The sequence below is a fragment of the Engraulis encrasicolus genome, chromosome 24, assembly GCF_034702125.1.
Source record: "Engraulis encrasicolus isolate BLACKSEA-1 chromosome 24, IST_EnEncr_1.0, whole genome shotgun sequence".
Lineage (NCBI taxonomy): Eukaryota > Metazoa > Chordata > Actinopteri > Clupeiformes > Engraulidae > Engraulis > Engraulis encrasicolus.
In genome coordinates, this window is record NC_085880.1 from 18,578,370 (window position 1) to 18,591,027 (window position 12,658).

Here is a 12,658-nt window from a genome sequence, read left to right on the forward strand (position 1 = left end):
CATTCCTGTTTCATTATTAAATTCATCATTCAAATTGAAATGTCAGACATATACCCCCCCACCATTTTTCCGACATTGCACATCATGAAATCTTCAGTAAATAATTCTACACATACAGTACACTTTGTTCTACAGTTCTAGACAAGATATCTACAGTTCTAGACAAGAAAAAATCCAGAACTATCAACTACTACTAAGTCTGGTGTATATTACTGTGTGTGTGTGTGTGTGTGTGTGTGTGTGTGTGTGTGTGTGTGTGTGTGTGTGTGTGTGTGTGTGTGTGTGTGTGTGTGTGTGTGTGTGTGTGTGTGTGTGTGTGTGTGTGTGTGTGTGTGTCTGTGATTGAGTGCACAACAAATGTGCAGGATATCATCTAATACAGCATCTTGGCATGGCACCTGATAGGTTGTAAAGGAGACTTACTCATCTAATGGAAATTTACTCTAAATCTACTGAGTCCATCCTCTGATACATGTCTGAGTTCCCCCAACATGGATATCATCTAAAACACATTACATTATATAAAGGCATCTGTCAGCGTCCCCAGGAGAAATACGCAAGAAACCACATGACAGGGGGTGCACCGGCAGTGCAGCCAAAATGCCTAATATAGGCAACATGCTCTGAAATATTATTCGAAACAAACACACACACACGCACACACACACACACACACACACACACACGCACACACACACACGCACACACACACACACACACACACACACACACACATACACACACACACATACGCCTGCGACAACACACACACACACACACACACACACACACACACACACACACACACACACACACATGTAACTACGCCCACAAAAGCACACTAACACACACAGGGCCGCTGACAGCTTTGGCTGGGCCCAGGGGCCCACACCCCATACACTGTAATGAGAACCCAATTCTGGTCCCCCTCTCTCCCTGGGCCTGGGACAACTGACCCCTTTGTCCCCCTCCCCTGTCGGCTTCCCTGAACACACACACACACACACACACACACACACACACACACACACACACACACACACACACACACACACACACACACACACACACACACACACACACACAGTGTGCAGTACACACATGTAGACAATTCTTTTATCCTCAGAGATTAAGACAGCGTGGGGAATGAAATATGTGCGCTTGTTGAAGCCAGAAGGCAGTAATTAGATTTACAAAGACTATTTATTCAGCTCTGTCACATGAGTGCTCCAGTTACAGAGACAACAAAGGAGACAAGTTATAATGTTCTCTATCCCTTCTCTCTCTCTTTCCCTTACTCTACCTCCCTTGGTCTATCTATCTATCTATCTATCTATCTATCTATCTATCTATCTATCTATCTATCTATCTATCTATCTATCTATCTATCTATCTATCTATTACAATATTATTAGATATTACTTTCATACTTTCACTTGCTTACAAATGTATCCCCCAGACTTTACATCAATCTTTTCTGAGCCAGTTCATTCTGTGTCAAGGGCGATGGCATTAGTAGGATATAGCCTCAGACTATGCAGAGGTCTACACTGACACTGACAGCATGACTAAATCCACACTGATCAACCGTTACCTCCCCCTGCAGAGACCTGATCCACTAAACTAATAGCCACGGAAGCTGATAGGCGGGGGAGACAAAGGGGTCAGTTGTCCCGGGCCCATGGAAAGAGGGGGGCTCAGAATTGAGACCCCATTAAACATTGTATGTATTGAAAAGGGGGCCCTTTCAGATGATTTTGTCCCGCGCCCGGGCAAAGCTGTCAGCGCGGCCCTGTCTAATTGGGGATCTGCTGATGGAAGTCACCAGGGGGATTCAAGCGTGGCCCATTTTATTATCAGGTAGCATAGTGTTTCTCAAAGGGGGCGGTACAGCCCCCCAGGGGGCGTTGGGGAGGTCTAGGGAGCGTTGAGAAGGATACAGCTTAGAGGGGGAGTGCTTAGTTGCCATTGGGGGGCACTAGTCCGTTTATTTTTTTAATACTAAGGGGGGCGTTGTCAGGTTTCTGAGGAGGTCAGGGGGGCGTTAGGAGGCTTGTGATGAGGACAAGGGGGCGTTTGTTCAAAAAAGGTTGAGAAGCACTGAGCTGGTAGCAAGTCCACCGTGGCCTTCACCTGTCTCTGACGTCAGCCATGCGTCTGTCCTCATCCGGCCCGGCGTTGGCCCAGATGCCAATTTGGATCTCCCTTATCTAATTTGTCACGCATCTCTGGACTCCCTGTCCCATTTTTCTACTGTAGATATGGCGAAATGAGTGAAAATCGTGCCTCAAGATATATAGGAGCTTAGGGTTTTTTTCTTAAATGAGATAGTAATGCCGGCGTCTATCCATTATCCATGATCTCCCCTTGTGCCATTAATCTCCCTTTATTCATATTCACAGAATTAGCATGCAATAAACACTCCCTCCGCTGCCGTCGGAGAGCCGCCGTGACCTGCTGCATTAGATTCCCGTCACACACCCACACAGGGCCGCCGTCAGCTTTGGGTGGGCCCGGGAGAAAGACATCTGAAAGGGCCCCAAATCCAATACATACAATGTAATGATTATCCATTTCTGGGCCCCCTGTCTCCCTGGGCCCGGGACAAGTGACCCCTTTGTCCCCCCCTGTCGGCTTCCCTGCACCCACAAGGCTGTGCTGTGCTGTGCTGTGCTGTGCTGTGCTGTGCTGTGCTGTGCTGTGCTGTGCTGTGCGGCGGAGGGAGCGCTAGGCATTTGTCTCATTAGGCAATCACCAGGCCTGACTAATCAAATCAGCAGCTGTGATCAGGGGCCGTTCTAATCAAAGTGCAGAGGATGACGGATGGTCCTGCTGCGTCGTGCCGCAGCGTCTGCGGTGGCAACTTTATGATCAGCGCGAAGGGTGTGCCAGACGAGCTACAGTAACAGCAGCAAGCAAGCTAATAGGAGTCGAGTATCCACAAGACTAACATGCTATGCTAGGCTAGGCTCCGTACCTAATGTCATAAAACATATGTATGAAGGTACCACATTTCTCTGTGATCTATTACCATATCAAGGCTATCAAATAAGCTACGACTAAAAAGTAATGGGCAGGCCAGGAAGTGTCCATTTCTTTACGGCATGATGTAATTACTCTATATCAAGGACTAGCAGGTCATTAAATATTATGCCTGGTTTAATGGCGTGCTTTATTGCACCCTGTCATCTTGTGTCCAAAATTCAAATTCACTTCGCTGACTGTGGAACAATGATATTTAAATGTACTTAAGCACTTACGTCCATCATTAAGCATTCCTATTTGCTTGCGTAATATATGTATTTGCTGGATTTCTGGGCATCTCACAACACATGTGTCTTGTGTTTATGAAAAAGCAGTGGTTGCAGTGGTGTCACATGCCAATGTGTCCTGTGAAATTGATCCTGTGAATTCCCATAGAGCAAACACAATGCCCGCTGTAGTTAACACAACATGTCACAGTCATGTAAGTATTTCCTGCTACAGTCTGTACTTAAATAATATTTAGTATTGGTTTAAAGGGAGACATAGTACGATGAAAATCAAATGGGCACATGGAAGAGGACAAGAATTCAAATATGAACAATATTCAGTATAAACGTAGCCTAGTGCCAGCGTCAGTTCTGGCCAGGTCATGGCAGTCGAGAGTCAGCCACCTCTCATCCACCTCAGGTGCTCTATATCAGCCAATCAACTCTCCTCACTTCTGATTGGTCACATTCAAACTAGGCATGAAACGTACAAAAATGAGAGAGATGAATGGATTAAGGACAGAAGTCAAACTGCAGTTACCAAGTAAACACATCTAATACTGTACAATGGATTAGTCAGCGAACTAAACAAAACAGTACAGTGGCACACACAAACACGAACACAATCACACACACAGTTCAAGCATTGTGTGTGTGTGTGTGTGTGTGTGTGTGTGTGTGTGTGTGTGTGTGTGTGTGTGTGTGTGTGTGTGTGTGTGTGTGTGTGTGTGTGTGTGTGTGTGTGTGTGTGTGTGTGTGTGTGTGTGCATGTATGTTTTGCACTTACATCACATTCTCTAAGGGCATTCTGTGTACAGTGTGCATATTTATAATTACATTACATCTCTCTGAGCAGCCATTCTGTTGCACTGTATGCATATTTGTAGCGCACTGCTTTCAGTGCTCTCAGGAATGTTGTGGCCGCATGCATCTTTGTGAACGCATCGTTCCCTGTTCTGACTACTAATTGCCTTGGATGGGTACATCTGCTAACTGCGTCAGCAAAATTATGCCGTTGCAGTGCAAGCGCACGTGTGTGCGTGTGTGTGCGTGTGTGTGCGTGTGTGTGGGGGGGAGGGGGGGTGTGTGTGTGTAGACTCACAAAAAGTATGTGTATGCTCATAAGTGTGTGTGTATCTGTGTTTGTCTACTGCATGTGTGCTGTACGTGCATTCAGCAATTTCACACAATTGTAAATGTGTTGACAGTATGAGTAACCAGCAAGAACACCCACAGATGACCCCGTTACAAGCGTGTTGGCTTGCCCAGCGAGGAGCGCTCATTAGCGGGGACGCCTGACACACCACAGGGCCATCAGCCAGGGAAATCGACCACTAGGGGAAGACAAAGGGGTCAATTGTCACAGGCCCAGGGAGAGGGGAGGTGAAGGGGGGCAGATTTGGGTCCCCATTACTTTGCATGTATTGGGTGGGTGGGGCAAAAAAAACATCACAAAATCCCCACCACACCACACCACAGGGCCATCAGCCAGGGAAACCGACCGCTAGAGGAAGACAAAGGGGTCAATTGTCACAGGCCCAGGGAGAGGTGAGGGGGGGGGGCAGATTTGGGTCCCTATTACATTGCATGTATTGAGTGGGTGGGGTGGGGGTAGAGCTGCTCGATAATATTTCAGTCAATATTGATATCACAATATTTTTAGACGATATGTCTTTTAAAGACAAATACTTGTGTTTAACAATTCACAATCCTCCCTCCCTTCAGCAGTTGGAGTGGAGGGCCACAGAGAAACATACAGTGGTGTTCTGCACGAGTGTTGGGTAGCAAGTTTGCTCTGTGCTCGCAATGGCAAGTGGAATGTATTGCACTTAGCGTAACCTACCTTTTGGCAGTATAGACAAAATATTGTCTCAAATCGATATTGTGAAATTTGATATTAGCAATATTGATATCACAATATAATTTCGATATATTGCACAGCCGAACAGTAGGAGGGGGGTCACTTTCAGATGACTTTGTCCCGGGCCTGGCCAAAGTTGGCAGCGGCTGTGGAAGCAGCAGCAGTATTCATCTAACCACTGTAATCCATATTCATGCACAGCGCGTTAGTCAGTCCCATAGAGCCGCATGCTGTACAGTACAGTACAGCGCTCGTTCATATTCTCATTCCACAGCGGCTCCTAAAAATAATATCCGTCTGTGCAAGCGCTCCAGAGGGTATTGGCAAATCTGTCCACATTGGCTGAGCGCTCCGTGAATGTAATGAGTAAGGGAGAGAAGGAGGGAGGGAGAGGGAGAGAGAGAGAGAGAGGGAGGGAGGGAGAGAGAGAGAGAGAGAGAGAGAGAGAGAGAGAGAGAGAGAGAGAGAGAGAGAGAGAGGGAGGGAGGGAGAAAGAGAGAGAGAGAGGGGTGGAGAAAAAGAGGGCAGGATTCAGCAAGAAATCAAAGAGAAAAGATGGAGATGGAGAGGGAGAGGGAGGGGTGAGGGACCTACTTTATGAAACAAAATGAATAGATTGCTTCAGTAATGTAAACAGGCTCTGCTGATACTGCTCTGTGTGTGTTTGGCATTCAGAACTCTTACTCTGGCAATATTTTCCATGACACTTCAATGCAAAAGGTTACACAAACAGGTTCATAATACCTCAGGTCTTTGTGAAGTTAAAAATGGCTAAAAGTATTCATTATAATAATTATTTATACATATACTAACTGTTACGCTCATAAGCAGGGAAAACATTATAGGCATGAACATACTGTGTTGGTTGAAGTTGGGAAAGGGTTTATGTTTACATAGTATTAAAAATATTATAAGCACGAGTCGCGAGACTGTGCATGTAAATAGTTAGAAGAGTTAATATTGTTTTATGAACGTATTACATTACACTACATTTGGCTGCAGCTCTCATCCAGAATGACGTCTACAGTTATTTAGGTAAGAGGGCAGCAGTGACTACAGCAACGTGTGCTTACACGATGCTTTGATGACATACACTTTATTTCAGGCATTAATGAGGATGCCGGAGAACAGCGATTCAAGGATAGTTTATTGGTCACATACTGTACATACGGTACAGTCACTTCTGTCTGATGGCCTGAGCCCTGAGGAGGTCAGTGGACCGAAAGCTTAGCTTATTAGAAAGAACACAAAGAGGATTTAAGTGTGCAGATATTTTTCTTTCTATTTTACACAGTCTGATGGCCAGAGGAAAGAGTTTTCTTCTGTCTTTCTGTCCTGGCCTTAAGATAGCAGAGTCTCCTTCCAGACTTTAGTTTCCTAAACAGTCCATGGTTAGGATGGGAATTGTCTTTGATAATTTTATGGCCTCTGGATTCAACTCAGCTTGTGTACATATCCTTCAGTACAGGGATACACCGCTCCACAGACTGCACCACTCTTTGTAGTTTATTGAACATTAAATATTCTGTATCCTATATTCTTCCAAATTCAAACCTGCAAGCCCTCTGATACTAAGATCATCTCCATCACCATTAGCCTAACAAAACAACTCAGCGGTCCCAATTATACAATCATACTTTCAATGAGCAGCATAGTTGCAATACCTACTCTGGACACCATCCTACACAGTGCACCTTGAAGTGTTAAATTAACACCGCCAAAAACATAGTGTGTACATGATTATCAAGTCGCTATGAATTAGAGTTTATGTTCAGGGTGTATGAATAGGATTTATGTATCTATGAGCCCAGGCATCATAGAAAAGTGTTATTGAAGTGTTAAGCTATGCTGAAGTCCTGGGAGGGAAATGTCTCAGCCTGCTGTGATGTTTCAGCCTGTCACTCACGCATCACACTAGCGCTTCAGTGCTCTACTTTGCTGACAACAACCAAAAGAAGAAGAGAGAGCGATGCACCAAATGTGTCGACTGCTCAACTGAGAGGATAGAGATGGACGAGAGGAGGAGAGGAAATGTTACAGCGCTGGTTGCAAAGCTAAGAGAAGAGACAGACTTCAAAAAGACACTGTCAGTGTCCAGATGTGAAGACATGGCAATAACACTCAGGGAGAGAGACAGAGAGGGAGAGAGAGAGAGAGAGAGAGAGAGAGAGAGAGAGAGAGAGAGAGAGAGAGAGAGAGAGAGAGAGAGAGAGAGAGAGAGAGTGAGAGAGAGAGAGAGAGACAGACAGACAGACAGACAGACAGACAGACAGACAGACAGACAGGCAGAGAGCAAGAGAGAGAGACAGAGAGAGAGGGAAGAATATTTCCTCAAATCATGAAAACCTGGTAAACTTTGGCAAAAAAAAGACTAAATACTATCCACTTGACTCACTTCCTGTACCCAGTATGACCATGTTTTGCTCTAAAACACATGCTCGTGTGGCAAATGGAATAACACATCAATGGGTTTTTTTAGCACTTGTTTTCATCTGGACGTGAAGCAGTGGAAAAGCTCCAGAGCATTGGGCAAGACTGGTGACGAGGACAAATCCATTCACAACACATCTCAGCACAATGAGGAGGACAGCATATTCTCCCCCCCCCCTCTCTCTCTCTCTCTCTCTCTCTCTCTCTCTCTCTCTCTCTCTCTCTCTCTCTCTCTCTCTCTCTGGCATTCACCTCAAATACCATTTGCCAAGCAACAGCAGAATGTGTTTAACTTATTGAATGCCGTACATAGTCACACAGGTATGTATATGTACACACAACCACATATGCACACAGCATACACACACACACGCACACACACACGCACACACACACACACACACACACACACACACACACACACACACACACACACACACACACACACACACACACACACACACACACACACACACACACACACACACACACACACACACACACACACACACACACACACACACACACACAAACACACACACAAATACTACAGCTGTTGGTAACTGAAGGTTTTACAATGTTTAGTCAGAAAAAATGAAATTGACTCCTATTATGCATTTAAAATTAACGTTGCAAACTGAATGTGTAAGCAGGTGTCCGGATCATGTGAGTGTGCTGTTGCAACACGGTCCTGTCCCATCTCATCCACTTTTATCTGATCATCTAATTCTGGCAAAATTGGGGGAAATACCCTCCAATACTGGACTCTTGCCTGCCCTGAATCCTCTCCCCCACATTCCTTTTCTGACACTAGTTCTTTATCTCCTCGTTTCCATGTCTGCTCCATGACTCTCTCCATTCTTCCTCCCTCCCTCCCTGTCTTTCTTTCTATTCATCTCTGGCATGTGCGCGCACATCTCTGTTGTGAAACAGTATGTCATTCAGATGATACGGTAAGTGAGCAACGGGTGATGTTGTCATGCTGACAACAACCTCACACCCAAAATTGTGCAGGCCCAGGGGGCGGCTGCGATTCAAATGTACAGGTTCAGTTCAGTGGAAAAGCAAAAACAGGAGGCCGTGCAGATGAGTCATGACCACAGATGAATTCCAGTGTGCCTTCAGGGTTTGTGTCAGGAACAAGATGAACAAGGCCGTTTCTAGGGGACTTTGATGTGAGTCAGGATGTTCTTACTCCATTGCCCAATGCCGGCCAGGCAGACTGTATACTTTACAGTAAATCTCTCCTTTATTTTTTTTCTCCTCCTCTGCCCTGCCTTCTGTTATCGTTTGGGTCATTTTATTTGTGTATTTCACCCCAAGTCTTTTGATTCACTGCTCCTTGGCAACTATGATATTGACTCAAGGGTCGTTAATTTCTACTTTACATGTCAGAGCGTAGATTTCTGCTTTCAGTCAACTACTTTTCTCACCTCAAACTTTGTTTCAAAATAGATTTTCAACAGAGGGACCTTGAAACCATGTGTGGTGCCAATAAACCTTTTAAGTAAGCACATAAGGATATACAAATACTTTACATTCACACACTGACATACTGGGTGTTGCGAAATTGCTGTGTGTCAGTATAAACTGTGTGTGTGTGTGTGTGTGTGTGTGTGTGTGTGCGTGCGTGTGTGCGTGCGTGCGTGTGTGCGTGTGTGTGTGCGTGTGTGTGCACTTAGTTTTATCATACATACAAACGTGTGTGCACTGTATGCGTAAGTGCGTTCACACTGAAGCACTTACCAAAGTGTTCGCATACGCTCTGGTTGCGTCCGAGCGTGGGGTGCTGGAAGGTGTCTCGGCAGTAGAGGATCCTCCCCTCGCCCTCTCCCACCCCCTGTAGGGCTCCGATGCCCCCCAGGGCCCGCAGGATGCGGTCGGTCACCACCGCGGCCTCCCCGCATCCCCCCCGGAGGCGGGCCACAACGCAGCGGTATCGGCAGTACTGAGGGTAGCTCAGGACCAGCACCTTGGACCTCTCCTCCTCGTCCTCACCTGCAGAGAGAGAAATCAGAGGAAGACACGGGGTTATTATCAGTCATTTGGCTTGTGACTATCTCCAAAATGTGAAGGTCCAAACAGAAGATTCCTTGTTGAAAGTGGTAGTCTGAATGATCTGAGGCACACTGATCTTAGTGAAAAAAGTTAAAAATCCTTTATTTTAATGGATAACGCCTACGCGTTTCGACTGCAATCAGTCTTCATCAGAGCAAACTTTGTTGCTTCTTGCAAAAATGTTTTTAAAATGGATAAGTTATCATGTCCTTTCTGAAGAGCACCTGATTCTTTTACAGACAATTGACCCAACGCAGCACTCTCCTTTTCCTCATTTTTTAAAGTGCTCAAACAAAGTGCAATTACAACACTAGTCGTATGATGTAACATATGCAACTATGTAATATCACACTATTGGTGATGTTGTAATTACAACCGTAACAGTACTTCTAATTGATACAAGTCTGTGTTTCAGCTAAGTATTTCATGGACCTTTTGGGGCCTTTATTTTGATAGATCAGTGTGAGAGGAGACAGGAGACAAGTGGGTGAAAGAGAAATGGGGGAGGATCTAGGCCAGTGATTCTCAAACTTTTTCAGACGGAGGACCACTTTGTCCCCCCCAAAATGTTTAGGGACCACCTGTCAACTGAATTGACAGTTGACGGGTACTATTTAACACTGCTAATTTTAATGCGATTATTTACTTTTTAGTCACATTTACAAGCCTGTCTACAAGCCTATTGTGTTGAATATATAACTTCAGACATGTTTGGCTTTGTAATAATGTTACAAATATAGCCTTCTGCTGGAAAAGTAGAAATACCCTTGCGGACCACCTGAGCTCTGTCACGGACTACTAGTGGTCCCCGGACCACACTTTGAGAATCACTGATCTAGGAAATAACCTAAAACCTTAACAAATTAAGTGTGTTAACTTGACTATGAAGGGCATCAAAGTAATTTTAGAGGTGCCTTTCAGACTGTTACAAGCTGATGAGCCCCTCAAATGATTTTGAAAATGGTTGAAAAAAAAAACTTTCATAAGTTTCAAATATAATCAGGCCAATTCACTCTCTGTGTATATCGAATTGAGGCCATCTCTTAAAATTGTGCTGCTGTATAACCCAACCCACATAATATTTCTGTGAATGCCGCGGATGACATTTAGCCCAATTATGCAAGTGGAAAAGGGCAAGAAAGAAAGCTTGTGTGGCGTGACAGCTCACCTTTTGTCTCACCTAAACCTACAGTATGCATTTTAGCCGGCAAGTCTGCATGTTCTTGCAGGAAGAGACGCAATCAGTCAACACGTACTGACTCACCACCGTGTGCATATTAGTCTTTTAATGACTGACAGTAAAAGAAAATATATGTGTCTACATACTAATGCCAATAATATCTACATACCTCACAATTGTTTTTTTTTCTTTTTAGCATTTTATTGCCATGTTTCAGTCAAAAACTAATTTATAAAGATGCCCTTGCTGAAGACAAAGGTTAACTAGCCCCTAGCCACTGCTTAAAGTGTTACTATTTGACCACTCCACCATTCCATTCCATTTCCAAAGTGCTGACAAAGTGTTTGCTAAATGCATACTGACAGCTACACACAAAGCACTCATGTAACACCCTGTAGTCTAAATTAGTCCCAGGAAGACACAGTTTATTGAATCAGGAAATAGACCTAAGCAACATGGCAACTGCTGTTTTTATGCGGATTTGAACTCACCCACACTGAGAGACAATGAGTGGATTAGTGAATCATAGACAATCATTACACCAAAAAATGATCAAATCAGTAGTCAGCAGAGATCAAGAATGATGACTAATAACCATTTCTCTTTAGATGCCTTGAATTTCAGTGTGTGGGTTTATGTACGCTACGCTTTATGAAAGTACTGTATACACGCTTTATGCAAGTACCGTATACTATCAAACTGCTGACAAGCTACTATACTCATTCCAATGCATCAAAGGCTTTGAATTGAAGTCTTATCACTCAGTCAGTCCTAATTGTGGAAGAACTCAACGCAAGTCCATATGAAGAAAAATATGGTGATTTAAGAGTTTGAGATTGAAGAGTTTAATTGTAAAATGACTTTAACAGCATTTTTTACTTTTGCATTGTATTGTTGCAAATATCTGTTCAGACATTCTTTCATCTATGTGTGAATTATTGTCATCCAAATACATATTTCAAGAACACAGTACTTAATGTTTTAATACCCCATACAAAAAAGTGAATTTCTCAAAACGTGATTCCGAAATGGATATGTCACTTCATTTTTGCCGTATCATCTGGCCTTTACTCTGAATCATTCTAATAAAGTTAAACGGCTGTATTTTCAGCCTGAAGGATTTAAGGCAGTTGAGTTTTCCACCCAGACTTTTCAAGACATGTGCTGTGATTTGCCTCAAGGGATGGCAACAATATACTTCACCTGAGCCTTCACTGACTCACTCACTCATGCATATAGTACTATACTCACATCTCCAAACAGCCAGAAAATGACACATAATCACGGTGTCACACCCAAACCAAAACATACAATAACTTTGGAAAGTGTTAAAGGTTGTCAGCCATACAGTGACAATACATTTCCATTACAGTATACACATTTCATAAAAATTCCCCAACAAAAACAAAAAAACCCCACTAAAACCAGCCTATCAACCCTAACAACACATGCTAAATGGGTTGCAGAAGGAAAGTAAATGATGTGTGAACTATGAATTTGGAAATCGTATCGAGGTGGATGCATGGAGCAACTTACTTCCTTACCGTCAGAGCCATACAACATGTTTTAACCAGCCCCAGCGAATTTCAATGGTCTCTGTTGCCCTTGGGATGACGCACCACTTTTGGAATGTTTGGAATTTGTTTGGAATGCAAATTCTATTACAAGTTGAATAGGGTTATACTACTGAGAGGTGGATGAACTGCATGTCTTTACTCCTGCACTTAGTAATTTACTCCTCCTCCACCACATCCCCTGAGCACTGCAAATCAAGGTCTCCCATTTTCAGCTGGCTTTTTAGTCTTCCCTGAGACATTTAGCCTAGATAAATATCTAAGTGACTAATTACCTCACTGGGACTCTTGGCCTAGATTATCT

The 12,658-nt window shown here is 44.0% G+C and overlaps 1 protein-coding gene across 1 annotated transcript in view; it reads right to left on the reverse strand.

Annotated features, from left to right (window-relative positions):
• LOC134441478 (AT-rich interactive domain-containing protein 5B-like) overlaps positions 1 to 12,658 on the reverse strand; it is a 77,594-nt gene that overhangs the window by 36,920 nt on the left and 28,016 nt on the right. Inside the window, exon 4 of the mRNA XM_063191810.1 lies at positions 9,289 to 9,540. Within this exon, the coding sequence (XP_063047880.1) occupies positions 9,289 to 9,540 (252 nt within the window). The remainder of the gene's footprint in view (positions 1 to 9,288; positions 9,541 to 12,658) is intronic.